The sequence below is a fragment of the Chiloscyllium punctatum genome, chromosome 33 (genome assembly GCF_047496795.1).
Source record: "Chiloscyllium punctatum isolate Juve2018m chromosome 33, sChiPun1.3, whole genome shotgun sequence".
In the NCBI taxonomy this organism is placed as follows: Eukaryota; Metazoa; Chordata; class Chondrichthyes; order Orectolobiformes; family Hemiscylliidae; genus Chiloscyllium; species Chiloscyllium punctatum.
This window is the reverse complement of record NC_092771.1, coordinates 27,995,328-28,011,003: the sequence shown is the minus strand read 5'-3', so window position 1 is coordinate 28,011,003 and position 15,676 is coordinate 27,995,328. Positions and strand designations below refer to the sequence as shown.

General features: G+C 49.7%; 1 protein-coding gene across 4 annotated transcripts in view; it reads right to left on the bottom strand.

The window, feature by feature from the left end:
• Positions 1-263: 263 nt before the first annotated feature.
• Positions 264-15,676, bottom strand: part of gramd2aa (GRAM domain containing 2Aa) — a 67,492-nt gene continuing 52,079 nt past the window's right edge. For 3 of the 4 annotated variants that reach the window (XM_072553236.1, XM_072553239.1, XM_072553238.1), the window contains 4 exons: positions 15,496-15,655; positions 14,469-14,562; positions 11,370-11,477; positions 264-1,565 (listed from right to left, as the gene is read on the bottom strand). In XM_072553236.1, the coding sequence (XP_072409337.1) occupies positions 1,562-1,565; positions 11,370-11,477; positions 14,469-14,562; positions 15,496-15,655 (366 nt within the window). In that variant the 3' untranslated portion in view covers positions 264-1,561. Of the gene's footprint in view, positions 1,566-11,365; positions 11,478-14,468; positions 14,563-15,495; positions 15,656-15,676 lie in introns of those variants that run through there. The other variant, XM_072553237.1, reaches the window with a different exon arrangement.

Genomic DNA, 15,676 nt, shown 5'->3' with positions numbered 1-15,676 from the left:
CACAGACGTGATGGGCCGAAGAGCTTTTTCCTGTGATACAGATCTGTAGCGTTCTCAGTGCAGCCCATGTCATCAGACAGAGAGGTTGAAACTTTCAAAGGAGATGGGAGAAGCGAGGACTGGGAGGTGAAGAAAGCCCGTTTGGGGTGTAATTTCTTACAGGGTTTACTGCGGAGCAGTTTCTCACCAACATCCCAAACCAAACCTTACCCGAGGAAAAGAAAAATACGCTGGCATAAATAAAGTGAAACATTGTGAAAATCACCTGAACAAATACATTATCTTTATTGCAATAATCACACAGAATCTTTTTCTGTTGAGAAATGACAAATAAAACGCGAAACATTTATGGTAATCAGATTTGGCCATCTTCCTGTTTCAAGTGTCCAGCTTCTAACTGTCTCCCCATTTACACTGTGGCTCGCAAAACGCAATCATCAGAAATGTATGTGAAACGTAAATCTCGTCACCTTCTACTGTGACATTGCGCAGCCGCACAGACCAGTCCACATCAGCCCTCACTTCATCCCACATTCACCCTCCTCACCCGTCCAATCAATGAACTTTGCCCATTATTCCCAGTGAAAGGTTATCGTGTGCAGACTTCCTGTCTCCCAGCAAGCTTTGCCATTCCTAGCCAATGCCCTGCTGCTGCGCCACTCTGCTTTCTGATGCTCCCTGGCAAACGTCCCTCTGCCCAATCCATCTGGTCCTAACATTCTCTTCACTTCACGTCCCGTGACACGTCACCAATACTCAGACTGTGGAGACATTTTGTATCTCTTTTCTCACCACTGTATAGTTTATATTCAATTCCAAAGGCACATTGTTTTCTGGTTGAAGCTGTCACAAAGATTTATTCTAAAGAAAACTCGACTGTACAATATTATTCGATCAATATCTGATGTGTGACAATTATAAATAAGTTGAGGCAGATTCTAGGCTGTGCAAACAGATGTATCAGTGATTTAAACGCAGCTTTTAAAGTGCAGACCAGGCCCTGTGGATAATTGCTGGCATTAGTGACAGTGTCTCTCTGAAGAGATGGACTTTTCCACCACCTCAGATACCTTCAGAGTCCCTGCCGTTCCAAAAAGATATTCAATCAGTGAGACTAGAGCCACCTTCACATCAGTAGCTGATTTTAGCCTTCTCAATACTGCCTTCCAATTTCCAATCGATTTCAAATCAAGACCATGTCTATGTCTGTCCCAGCTCAAGTACTGGGTTTGGACAATAGTATGACAGAGGTGAGCTCTGACAAATCTCAATCTTTTGAAAATAGCAAAATCCCAGACTGAAATCCCTTTGCAAAGATATTCAATCACATAAGATAAAGCTGATTTTGTGTAGCTGCTGCGTCATATTGAAGACTTCACACTGTCCGTGAGGTTGTATCACACAGTGCCGTGGGAAAGCTGCCAGTCCAGGTCTCTGTGCGAATAGAGATGCAGGAGACGGAAGCCCCTCCAGTGCAGCGAGCCTGACCAAGATATCGAAGCTGCTCCAGTCCACAGCCACGCTGAGCTAACAGCTTCACCCTGTCTCCAACCGATGTGCTTTACCTGGGACATGGTGAAATGGGAGAGTGAGTACTCTGGGTGGTGGGGCAGCTGAGATTCAGAAGGTCAATTTCAGTAAATTATTGCAATGCATTAGTAAGGAAGTAATGACAGATGAACACAGGGCAGCACGGTGGCTCAGTGGTTAGCACTGCTGCCTCACAGCACCAGGGTCCCAGGTTCAATTCCAGCCTTGGGCAACTGTCTGTGTGGAATTTGCATGTTCTCCCCGTGTCTGTGTGGGGTTCCTCCCACAATCCAAAGCTGTGCAGGTTAGGTGAATTGGCCATGCTAAACTGCCCGTAGTGTTAGGAGCATTAGTCAGAGGGAAATGGGACAGATTCTGAAACGTTACTGCATCAAGTGACACAAATGCCCGTGGACTATCAGCCTCAGGGGATTGGCACATATCCTGTGTTAATGCCAATGATGCCAGCATTCGCTCTCACTCTGATGGGATGAGCTGTCTTCAGGATAACCATTCACTGTGGGAGTTCAAATCAGTTACTGATTTACAGAGGGTGGTGATCCTGAGCGGATGTGGTTCATTGGAATGACTCCCCTTGGTTTCAATGGCCGTGCTTCCACTCCATTCCGTTCCAATGGCTGGGAGAACAGAGGGATCGGAAAAAAAGGCTTCAGGGAGAAACTTAACTAACGGCGGGACAATCTGTGGAGTCTCAGGGACACAAAATTAATTTTCACTTGGAGAACAAAAAATGTGCCAATGTCATTGGGCCAGTAATCCAGAGGGCGGCTCAGTGGTTAGCACAGCTGCCTCACAGCACTAGGGACCTGAGTTCGATTCCCGCCTCAGGTGACTGACTGTGCAGAGTCTGCACATTCTCCCCGTGTCTGCGTGGGTTTCCTCCCACACTCTAAAGATGTGCCGGTCAGGGTGAATTGGCCCATGCTAAATTGCCCGTAGTGTTCAGGGATGTGTAGGTTAGGTGCATTAGTCAGGGGTAAATGTAAAGTCATAGGGTAGGGGAATGGGTCTGGGTGGGTTACGTTTTGGAGGGTCGGTGTGGACTTGTGGGACTGAAGGGCCTGTTTCCATACTGTAGGGATTCTATGAAGGTTCTCAGGAAATGTCTTCTCCGGCCACCATGGCAGCTGGTGGAACACAAATCTAATTAATAATTAGCTTGGAATTGACGGCTAGATTCAATTTTAGTGACCATGAAACTTTAGCAACATTCCTTTCAGGGATAGAAATCTACCATCTCTACCTGATCTGGCCTAGCAGTGACTCTAGACCTACAACAATGTGGTTGACTCTTAATTGAAATGGCCAAGCAAGCCATTTGGTGAAAGACTAATTCGGACCAGGCAAAAAGTGCTGACCCTGCCAGTGATGTCCACATCCCATGAAAGGAGAAAGAAAAAGCCTAGCTTCTGAAGGGAGAGGCAGCATGTCTGCTAAAGGCCAGCTATTGGTGACTCACCTGTCTGAGCAAGTCCCACACACACACACACACACACACACAGCTGAGGAAGCTACGGTAGCTGATGCTGGTTATGTGAACTTCTACATTATGAAATAACAGACATATTCATGATTTGATCATGAATCTAGGAAGTAGGGTTACTAAGTTTGTAGATAACACAAAAATAGGTGGTGGTGGTGGACAGAGATGAAGATTATCTCAGAGTACAACGGGACCGTGGTCTGATTGGTCAATGGGCTGAGGAGTAGCAGGTGGAGTTTAATTTAGGGAAATGTGAGGTGTTGCATTTTGGGAAGGCAAACGAGGGCAGGACATATACTTAATGGTATGGCCCTGGAAAGTGTTGCTGAATAAAGAGATCGGTGTGTGCAAGTTCATAGTTCCTTGAAAATGGAGTCCCAAGTAGACAGTGTGGTGAAGGAGGCATTTGGCAAGCTTACCTTCAATAGTCAAAACATGGTGTGTAGGACATTGGTGAGGCCACTTTTAGAATACTGTGGACAATTCTGGTTTCCCTTCTATAAGGAGGATATGGTTAAACTGGAGAGAGTGCAGAAAAGATTTACAAGGATGCTGCCAAGGATGAAGGGTTTGAGATATAGTGAGAGGACCTGAAAAGTGAATATAGGGAGTTAGGTTGAAAGCTAAAAGGCAGAACTAGCAGAGTAGTAATCTCAGGACTGCTACCGGTGTCACAGTCTAGTGAGGTCCGGAACAGAGAGCAAGTGCAGGTGAACATGTGGCTGCAGGGCTGGTGTAGGAGGGAGAGCTTCAAGATATATGGATCATTGGGATACCTTCTGGGGAAGGTGGGACCTGTACAAGAAGGACAGGTTGCACCTGAACTGGAAGGGGACCAATATCCTGGGCAGGAGTCTTGCTCGATCTCTTCAGGGGGGTTTAAACAAGATTGGCAGGGGAGTGGGAACAGGAGCTAGAGATCAGAGGATGGAGTAACTGCTGTACAGGTAGACACAGTGTGCAGAGAGTCTGTGAGGGAGGATAGACAGTCCTTACCAACCTTTGCATAAACCAAATCATCCGCTGACATTTCCGCCACCTCCAAACAGACCCCACCACCAGGGATATATTTCCCTCCCCACCCCTTTCCGCCTTCCGCAAAGACTGTTCCCTCCGTGACTACCTGGTCAGGTCCACGCCCCCCTACAACCCACCCTCCAATCTGGCACTTTCCCGCAGGAACTGTAAAACCTGTGCCCACACCTTCTCCCTCACCTCTATCCAAGGCCCTAAAGGAGCCTTCCACATCCAAAGTTTTACCTGCACATCCACTAATATCATTTCTTGTATCCGTTGCTTCCGATGCGGTCTCCTCTACATTGGGGAGACTGGGCGCCTCCTAGCAGAGTGCTTTAGGGAACATCTCCGAGACACCCGCACCAATCAACCACACCACCCTGTGGCCCAACATTTCAATTCCCCCTCCCACTCTGCCGAGGACATGGAGGTCCTGGGCCTCCTTCACCACTGCTCCCTCACCACCAGACGCCTGGAGGAAGAACGCCTCATCTTCCGCCTCAGAACACTTCAACTGGCCAGGTGTCAGATCTCTCACTGGGAGAGCATTTTGATGATAGTGATCACAATTCCCTGCCCTTTACTATAGTCATGGAGAGGGATAGGGGCAGATGGCATGGGAAAGTATTTAATTGGGGGAGGGGGAATTACAATACGAAGATTAGGGACAGATGTGTATTTCCCAGAGAACAACAGAAATTTGGAAGTAGTTTAGGGAGCAGTCAGTGTGATGGGTTGAAATGTGTCTATTTTAAAGAAAGGAGTGTCAGGAATAAGGGTGATGAACTTCGAGCATGGATTAGTACTTGGAGCTACGATGTCGTGGCCATTAGGAGACAGATTTTGAAAAGGTGCAGAAGTAACAGAGTTGTCATCATGGGTGACTTTAACTACCCTAACATTGATTGGAAACGCCTTAATTCAAATAGTTTGGATAGAGCAGATTTTGCAAGATGTGTCCAGGAACAGTTCCTGATGCAATATGTAGATAGGTGGACTAGAGGGGAGGCCATATTGGCCAGGTGTCAGATCTCTCACTGGGAGAGCATTTTGATGATAGTGATCACAATTCCCTGCCCTTTACTATAGTCATGGAGAGGGATAGGGGCAGATGGCATGGGAAAGTATTTAATTGGGGGAGGGGGAATTACAATACGAAGATTAGGGACAGATGTGTATTTCCCAGAGAACAACAGAAATTTGGAAGTAGTTTAGGGAGCACTTGCTGTGAGTGCTGAATAGGTTTATCCCACTGGGGTAAGGAAGGGATGATAGGGTGAAGGAACCTTGGGTGACAAAGGATCAGGAACATCAAGATCAGGAACACCTTCAAGAGGAAGAAGGAAGTTGACTTAAGGTTGAGGAGGTGAAGATCAGACAGGGCTCCAGACGGTTACAGGGGAGCCAGGAAAGAGCTGAAGAATGGACCTAAAAGAGCGAGATGGGGGCATGAAAAAGCTTTAGCAGGTAGGATTAAGGAAGAGTCAAGATTAGAGTGGTGCTGGAAAAGCACAGCAGGTCAGGCAGCATCGGAGCAGCAGGAAAATCGACGTTTCGGGCAAAAGCCCTTCATCAGGACAGGATGAGGAAGTGGAAGGGTGGGTTAATAGGTTTGTCAATGACATGAAGGTCAGTGGAGTGGTGGATAAGTGTGGAGGGCTGTAGTAGGTTGTAATGGGACATTGAGAGGATGCAGAACTGAGCTGATAAGCAGCAGATGGAGTTCAACCTGGAGAAGTGTGAAGTGATTCATTTTGGAAGGTCAAATCAGATTGCAGATTTTTGCCCAAAACGTCAATTTTCCTGCTCCTCGGATGCTGCCTGACCTGCTGTGCTTTTCCAGCACCACACTAATCTTGACTCTAATCTCCAGCATCAAATTCTACATTTACATGATGAACAGGGGGATGGCCAGAGTGAGGGTAGGGCCAATCAGGGATAGTGGAGGGAACTTGGGCCTGGAGTGAGAGGAGGTAGGGGAGGTCCTTAATGAATACTTTGCTTCAGTATTCACAACTGAGAGGGACCTTGACGTTTGTGAGGACAGTGTGAAACAGGCTGATATGCTCAAACAGGTTGCTGTTAAGAAGGGGATGTGCTGGAAATTTTGACAAACATGAGGATAGTCTCATGGGTCAGATGGGATATATCCGAGGTTTTTTACAGGAAGCAAGGGAAGGGATTGCTGCGCCTTTGGCAATCGTCCTCACTGTCCACTGGAGTAGTGCCACATGATTGGAGGGTGGCAAATGGTGCGGAACGGTGGCACAGTGGTTAGCACTGCTGCCTCACAGCGCCAGAGACCCGGGTTCAATTCCCACCTCAGGCGACTGAAAGTGTGGAGTTTGCACATTCTCCCCGTGTCTGCGTGGGTTTCCTCCGGGTGCTCCGGTTTCCTCCCACAGTCCAAAGATGTGCAGGTCAGGTGAATCGGCCACGCTAAATTGTCCGCAGCGTTAGGTAAGGGGTAAATGTAGGGGTATGGGTGGGTTGCGCTTCGGCGGGGCGGTGTGGACTTGTTGGGCCGAAGGGCCTGTTTCCACACTGTAGGTAATCTAATCTAATCAAACATTATTGCCTTGTTCAAGAAAGGGAATAGTGATAATCTTGGGAATTGCATACCCGTCAATCTAACATCAGTGGTGGGCAAATTATTGGAGAGGATTTTGAGAGACAGGATTTATGATTACTTGGAAAAGCATTAGAGATAGTTAGCATGGCTTTGTGAGGGGCAGGTCATGTCTCACAGACCTTATTGAAGTCTTCGAGGATGTGACAAAACACATTGATGAAGGATATGGCGTAAATGGATTTTAGCAAGGCATTTGATAACATTCCCAATGGTAGGTCATTCAGAAAGTAAGGAGGCATGGGATACAGGGAAATCTGCTTGTCTGGATACAGCACTAGCTGACCCATAGAAGACAGAGGGTGGTAGAAGATGGAAGGTATTCAGCCTGGAACGCAGTGGCCAGTGGTGTTCTGCAGTGATCTGTTCTGGGACCTCTGCTCTTTGTGATATTCATAAATGACTTGGATGAGGAAGTGGAAGGGTGGGTTAAGATTCAAACAGGACTGGAGGGGTAAAGTTTTCACGAAGAGGGTGGTGTGTGTATGGAATGAGCTGCTAGAGGAAGTGGTGGAGGCTGGTACAATTACACCATTTAAAAGGCAACTGGATGGGTGTATGAATAGGAAGGGTTCAGAGGAAGGTGGGCCAAAGGCTGGCAAATGGGATTGTCAGATTGGGACGCGATTCTGGTCAGCATGGGCGAGTTGGACCGAAGGGTCTGTTTCCGTGCTGTACAATTAAAGCACAAAATGGGAAAGGGATAGTGGTAACACTAGCACATGACTGACCAAGGATGGGAGGAAAGGATTAGTGGCAAAAGGAAACATATTGATTGGACGGAAGGGTACAATCTGAGTCCTTCACCAATTAGAATTAGATCCATCCTGTTTGTTGTAGTACCAGCACGGCCTGGATTATCAAGACTGCAATTTCAAAATTTGTGCATAGAATATTGGCGTCATTGTAAAATAGGAAATATCAACAGTCTCCTGGAACAACATGATTTAATACGTGGAGTAATGCACCTTGTACTTTTGGCAATAAACTCTCCTGAAGGGACATACAGCAGAGGCTGTGTAGTTCATTGAAGGGAAATAGGAATACTTTGCTTTGTAAATGGGAGATGGTGTTCAAAAAACCAAGGGAGGCCAAGCTCTGGTGAGGCCTCAGCCGGAATATTCTGGAATGGTCCGAAGCACCACACTTAAAGAACGTCAAGGTCTGGGGAGGATTCCGAGGCAGTAACCCAGAATGGTTACAGGGAGATTGGACCAGTTTGAAACTACTTTTTCCAGAGAAGGGGGATGAAACCAATGGAAATATTCAAAATACAGTGGGTTTGAATGGAGCAAGCAAGGAGAAATTCTTTTCTCTCAAATACAGGTCAATAACGAGAACTCAGCTCCTAAAACCTTGACAAAACAACGGAGAGGAAATGAACAGTGAGTTGCTTCACACAGTGAGTAGGATCTGGAATGTATTGTCTGAGTGAGTGGGGGAATTAGATTGTTCATCGATTGATGATTGTTCGTTTTAATTCATTGATGGAATGAGTGCATTTATTGCCCAGTTAAGAGTGAACCACATTGCTGTGGGTCTGGAACCATATGTCGGCAAGAACGGGTAGGGTTGGCAGCTCCTTCCCGAAAGGACATTTGTGAACCCGATGTTTTTTTCCTGACCATCAGCAATAGGTTCATGACCATCACAAACTCTTCATTCAACTTCCACCGTCTGCCATTTGGACCTGGGTCCCCAGCACATTCTTGAGCCTCTGGATTTACCCTCCAGCAATGACGCCAACACCTCCCCAGTAGATTCGGATTGAAACTTTGAATGGACAGGTGGAGATGAAGTCAAGGAATAATTTGCAGGGTTTTGAGAAAGCTGGGATCATGTAGCCAGCTCTTTTAAATGGCTGGCCCAGGCTGACTGATCTCCTCCTGTCTCTAGATTCGAGTGGTGCTGGAAAAGCACAGCAGGTCAGGCAGCATCCGAGGAGCAGGAAAATCGACGTTTCGGGCAAAGGTCCTTCATCAGGAATACAGGCAGAGAGCCTCCGGGGTGGAGAGATAAATGAGGATCTCCTCTGTCCTCCGATATTCAATTATTCAAACCTCCCTGCCACACAGACAACGTTTCACAACTCAGGTTCCCACGGAGACACCATTTCAAGGTTTGAAATCTGTCATAAACCCGGTGTGAGCATCGAGGGAGTGGGATGGGGTCCAAGAAAGGGTGGGGGAGGGGTGGGGGGGTGTTGGGCTGAGGGAGGGGGTCAGGTGTGGGGCTGAGGGACAGGGTGTGGGCTGAGGGGGGAGAGGGTGTGGGGCTGAGGGGGAGTGTGGTTTGGGGCTGATAGGGGTGTGTGGTGTGGAGCTGAGGGGGGATTGTGGTGTGGGGTGAGGGAGGGGGAGGGGGTGGGGCCGGGGCTGAGGGAGGGGGTGGGGTGTGGCCGGAGTTGAGGGGAGTGGGGGGTGGGGCTGAGGGAGGGGGTGGGCTGTGGGGATAAGGGAGGGGGTGGGATCGGGGCTGAGGGAGGGGGTTGGGTGTGGGGCTGAGAGAGGGGGTGGGATCGGGGCTGAGGGAGGGGGTTGGGTGTGGGGCTGAGAGAGGGGGTGGGATCGGGACTGAGGGAGGGGGTGGTGTGTGGGGCTGACGGAGGGGGTGGGGTCGGGGCTGAGGGAGAGTGTGGGTGTGGGTGTGGGGATGAGGGAGGTTGTAGGTATGGGGCTGAGGGGGGAGGGGTGTGGGGCTGAGGGGGGAGGGGTGGGGCTGAGGGAGGGGGTGAGGTGTGGGGCTGAGGGAGTGGGTGGGTGTGGGACTGAGGGAGGGGGTGGGTGTGGGGCTGAGGGAGGGGGTGAGGTGTGGGGCTGAGGGAGTGGGTGAGGTGTGGGGCTGAGGGAGTGGGTGGGTGTGGGGCTGAGGGAGTGGGTGGGTGTGGGGCTGAGGGAGGGTGTGGGTGTGGGGCTGAGGGAGGGGGTGAGGTGTAGGGCTGAGAGAATTGGTGGGTGAGGGGCTGAGGGAGTGGGTGGGTGTGGGGCTGAGGGAGTGGGTGAGGTGTGGGGCTGAGGGAGGGGGTGGGTGAGGGGCTGAGGGAGGGGGTGGGTGTGGGGCTGAGGGAGTGGGTGAGGTGTGGGGCTGAGGGAGTGGGTGGGTGTGGGGCAGAGGGAGGGGGTGGGTGTGGGGCTGAGGGAGGGGGTGGGTGTGGGGCTGAGGGAGTGGGTGGGTGTGGGGCTGAGGGAGTGGGTGGGTGAGGGGCTGAGGGAGGGGGTGGGTGTGGGGCTGAGGGAGGGGGTGGGTGTGGGGCTGAGGGAGTGGGTGGGGTGTGGGGCTGAGGGAGTGGGTGGGGTGTGGGGCTGAGGGAGTGGGTGGGTGTGGGGCTGAGGGAGTGGGTGGGTGAGGGGCTGAGGGAGGGGGTGGGTGTGGGGCTGAGGGAGGGGGTGGGTGAGGGGCTGAGGGAGGGGGTGGGTGAGGGGCTGAGGGAGGGGGTGGGTGTGGGGCTGAGGGAGGGGGTGGGTGAGGGGCTGAGGGAGGGGGTGGGTGTGGGGCTGAGGGAGTGGGTGGGTGTGGGGCTGAGGGAGTGGGTGGGTGATGGGCTGAGGGAGGGGGTGGGTGTGGGGCTGAGGGAGGGGGTGGGTGTGGGGCTGAGGGAGGGGGTGGGTGTGGGGCTGAGGGAGTGGGTGGGTGAGGGGCTGAGGGAGGGGGTGGGTGTGGGGCTGAGGGAGGGGGTGGGTGTGGGGCTGAGGGAGTGGGTGAGGTGTGGGGCTGAGGGAGTGGGTGGGTGAGGGGCTGAGGGAGTGGGTGGGTGAGGGGCTGAGGGAGGGGGTGGGTGTGGGGCTGAGGGAGGGGGTGGGTGTGGGGCTGAGGGAGTGGGTGGGTGTGGGGCTGAGGGAGTGGGTGGGTGTGGGGCTGATGGAGGGGAGGCCTGGGGGCTTAGGGAGGGTGTGGATGTGGGGCTGAGGGAGTGGGTGGGTGAGGGGCTGAGGGAGGGGGTGGGTGTGCGGCTGAGGGAGGGGGTGGGTGAGGGGCTGAGGGAGTGGGTGGGTGTGGGGCTGATGGAGGGGAGGCCTGGGGGCTTAGGGAGGGTGTGGATGTGGGGCTGAGGGAGGGTGTGGATGTGGGGCTGAGGGAGGGTGTGGATGTGGGGCTGAGGGAGGGGCTGAGGGAGTGGGCGGGTGTGGGGCTGAGGGAGGGTGCGGGTGTGGGGCTGAGGGAGGGTGCAGGTGGGGAGAGCAGTGAGTAGATGAGTAAGGGGCTCCTGATAAACCCGGTTATTGCTGTGATGGCTCAGTCAGAGCTGTGACCCACACTTCACTCTGGGCCCTGAAGCCCCAGTGTCTGCACTAAACTCTCCAGAAACATCTGCTTTCAATACCAGGCAACCAGCTTCCTTAACTAGTCTGGGCATCAATCCCACAACCCAGATGGGAATCTCAGCAACAGATAGCCAATGGGAACCAAATCCCCTCTCCCTCTATATTGCACATTTGACCAAAACCAACTGCCTGGTGACAGAGTATGGCACCATTACCCGGTCACAGGACTGGAGTGTACCAGCTCCCTGTGGCTGGCTACGGTCAGGCACTGGCCCAATGAGTGAATAGGAAGGGTAGCCACCGGGGCAATATTTGGGCAATGCCTCAGACATTTGGCAAGTGAGAGGAGTTTAGTTTGGGATTAGGGTCAGCATGGGACTGGTCAGACTGAAGGGTCTGTTTCCGTGCTGTCTGAATCCAAGCTTACCTGTTCTGGGCCAGGGTTTGGGAAGCTGCGCCCAATAGTCCCAGCTGCTGTTCCAGGGAGTAAACGCGGAATGTCATGTAAATCGACGATGCCAATAGAATAATGACTCTAGGAAAACAGACAAGTGACACAAATTGACATATAATACAACATTCCACACACAGAAAGTTTGAAAACTTCTTTACCTTCATAATAAAAAGCAAACTTTGCTTTAAAGGAACTCAAAGCTTTTGATCTTGCCCTCATCAGAACTACGGCCAAGTAACCAACCTTCGAAGGAGTAAACCTAATTGATCAGGCAGGACGAGAAGGTGCTGTATGGTTTGACCATGGTTAGCATGGAGATGGAAAAGGAACTGTTAACTAGCAATCTTAGTTAGCTGGAAATAAATCAGGCAGATTGATTCTGATGAATCAGAGTGTTACCATGGGAAATGAACTGGCGATGACAGTCTCCATCACCTTTTTCTCAACGATAAAGGTGCAATGTTTGGTTAAATTCCCGTGGTCTATGTTGAACAGGGTCCTGTGTGCTAATTTCAAAATGGACAGTTTTGAAACAGTTTCTACCCTACTGTTGTCAGAATACTGAACGGACTCTCAAACTCTTATCATTCACCTATCCCTGTGTTTTTGTTTTTGCTGCTGTTTACCTATTATTTACTTATCGAGGCTACTTCACGCTGGGATTTGCCTGGATTGCTCACAAGACAAAGCTTTTCACTGTGCCTCGGTACATGTGACAATAAGGTCAATTCAATTCAATTCAATGTGTGTAGATTCTAACCTGTGAAACTGCGTCCCATTGTGCTCCTGATAGAGAATCTGAAATTGCTTTATGGTATGGTCGGGTTAATTTCACAAATATAGTCCAATCGTAGAATCGTATCGGATGTTGAACATGGTGTTCTGAGATTTGTAATCACTGGCTAGTTCTGCATGGTCAGCAGTGTCTGCCTGTTGTGAGATGTATGGCCTACATACCTATCGATACACTGGCACCAATACTTCCATCCCACATCGGTCATCTGTGCGCTCGTCAAAGCACCCTTTTGTTAGTGGAGCAAACCATTTACTTGTTTTACAAAGTAGCAGTGTGAGACAGCTAGCATCGCCTGTTGTTCAAATGTGTGAGGCACCTTGAATTGAACTGACTTCATTGTCACGTGTACCAAGGCACAGTGAGAAGTTTTGTCTTGACAGCAATACAGAGAAATCACACAGCAATACAAAGATAGTAAATAATAGGTAAACACTGGCAAATGTGAGTTGGACTGAGTGTACTGTTCAGGGCTAAAAGTCATGACCTTGGGCCCTTTCATGAGTTTGCGTGATATATTACCTACAGTGTGGAAACAGACCCTTCGGCCCAACAAGTCCACACTGACCCTCCGAAGAGTAACCCACCCCCCCCTCTGACTAATGCACCTAACACTTCGGGCAATTTAGCACAGCCAATTCACCTGACCTGCACATTTTTGGACTGTGGGAGGAAACCCACACAGACACTGGGAGAATGTGCAAACTCCACACAGAGAGTCGCCCGAGGCGGGAATTGAACCCGGGTCCCTAGCGCTGTGAGGCAGCAGTGCTAACCACTGTGCCACTGTGCCACCCATAGTGAATGACAGTTTGATCAGGGTAGCCATGATCACACAGGCCTGTGCTGATAACTCTCTCTTCACATTAAGCCTACATGAGGTGCCCACGAGGTTGTAGGCTGTAGAAACCTCAATGTTTACTTTGACCAGTGACAGTGACAGAATTCTCAATTCATACATCAAAGAAAGGGAACTAGTCTAATTGCTCAATTTTGATGGCAAATTTGAGCTCAGAATGAGCTTTCCTAAATAGTGTAAAGACATTCATTGATGCAGTTCCAGAGTCAAATATCCATATCAGAAATATACAAGGGACAGGATAGTGTGGCCATTCCATTCAGGATGTGCTCAAGGTAGTTCATGGAGCTGTTAGTAAGAGCCGGACTCAGAGGGTATCCCATGGCAACACTATCTAATCGGGTGAACGTGGTGCCCTTGTCCTTTTACATGGTAGGGGTTTGTAGGTTCTGAAGGAAGCTTGTGGGCTTATGGGTAGGCTCCTTGTTGGGCCTTCCCGAGAGCACACCTGCAGTATCCTGATCTAAGAAATGATGTTCTTGCTGTAGAGGGATTGCAGCAAAGATTTCCCAGACTGATTCCTGAGACAGCAGGACTGGTGTATGAGGAGAGCTTGAATCAATTAGGATTATATTCACCGAAGTTCAGATGAATGAAGTGGGGGGGGGGGGGCGCAGTCTCCCGTAGAAACCTGCAAACTCAAACACGGCTACGCAGAGTAGATGGAGGCAGGAGGTTTCTGATCACAGAAGCAGGGGGGAGCAATCTAAGGATAAACTATTTTGGACTGAAATGGGCAGATATGTCTTCACCCAGAGAGTGGAGAGATGTGGAATTCACCACCACTAAAAACAGATTAGGCCAAAACATTGTGTCAATTCAAGAAGGAGTCGGTTACAGCACCACAGCACTAAAGGGATCAAAGGACGTAGAGTAAGAGTAAATGTAGGTACAGACTATTGAGTTGAATGATCAGCCATATCATAATGGAGCAGGCTGGAAGGGCTGAATGGCCTCCTCCTGCTCCTGTTTTCTATTCTTTTATGTTGTTTAATGCCTGATCAAGGGGCCAGGCATCACAAAGGGTGAGGGTAGAGGGTGGGGGGGGGCTTTAAGCCAAAGCCTTGCCCTTACTGTCAATCACATGCAGTGATCACCCATCGCACTATCACACCCCAGAGGCCTGCACCCCTGGCTGATCCTGGGCCTCCATTGGGCAGGTCCTCAGGTCCTACTGCCAGGAAGTGATGAGCTGCCAACCTCTGATTGGCTAGCAACTGTTGTGGGTGGTTGGTGGTGGTGGGGTGGGGGGGGCACTCTATGTCCTCGATCTGGGAGGCCCATCTAGTTGAATGCCCAACTGCTTTGAAAGGAGGCAATCTATGGGTACAGCAAGAGTGGGGGGGGGAGGTGGTGATTTTAAATACTGCCAATAACAAATGAAGATGTCATTTGCCAGGAGATACTGTCCAATACTTACATAACAATTAATATCCTGAGAATCCCATATTCCATTTTCCCAATCCCCTCAGCAGCGCCCAGTTTCGATAGTTTTTCTTTCTTCACCACTCTTTCTGAAGAAACGAAATGCAGAGAATTAAAGAGCAATTTGGATTAAGGAGAGGGAGAGTCGGGGAGAAGCCCAGTTAATGCTGCTGTTCAGTTTAACTCAAATCTCAAAGCTCCTCGATCGACGACTAATTATATATGCTCAGTCAACCCAATTTGCCAAATTGTTGAAAACATTCTCCATTTGTTGCTGAGTACACAGTAAAACACGACATTAACACTAACCAACTCTCAGAATGATCCTCTCCCACAATCTACCTCTATTATTAACTCTCAATTAGTGTTTATTTGTGCATCGCATGACAGTGTCACTCGGTAGCTATGGGCAACAAATCCTAGAAATAGCTAGCAGAAGCCAAGTGGAGGAAAGAATAATTGGTTCAGTCAAAGTTATTAAAGTTGCAGCTGGCTGTGAAATCTCCAAAAAACAATGGGTAATGACACAGTGTGATGGCAACCCCTATAAAAGGGGGAAAGACTGACAGATAAGAAGAATTCAAGTTTAAAGTTGAATAAGGAAGTATAAACACCCCATACAAACCCACAGTTAATTTTCTCAAGAATGTCCCACACTGAAATGTTGGCAGTGATGCACCATAACTTCATTTTTATTCATTCACAGTATGTGGGCACCATTGGCAGTGCCAACACTTGTTCATCCCTTGAACGGAGTGCCACTCTCGGCCATTTAAGAGCTGACCAGGTCTGGAGTCATATGTAGGCCATGCTAAGTAAGGATCACAGATTTCCTCTCCTGAGTGGCGATAATGAAGTAGATTGTTCTTCTTTTAAAAGTGAGAACAGTCACGTTTAAACTTCGGATTTTTAACTGAATTCAAACGTCAGCATCTGCCATGGTTGGATTTGAACTCATGGAGCTGTGGATTGCTAGACCAGTGACATTACCCAGCACACCACCAACAACATGGAGTACTAACCATGAAAAGTCTGACTGTGGTAACTGGAGTTCTCGGCCTCTGGGGAGCTTAAGCTGCTGGTGGAGTTCCCCAGCGTAGACTGATACTCAATCTCTGGCAGTGAAGATGAGGAGCCATTGGTCAGTTTCCTCTTCAAATCCAAGTGAAACCTATAGTCGTCCTGCGATAGGGCAGATAAAGC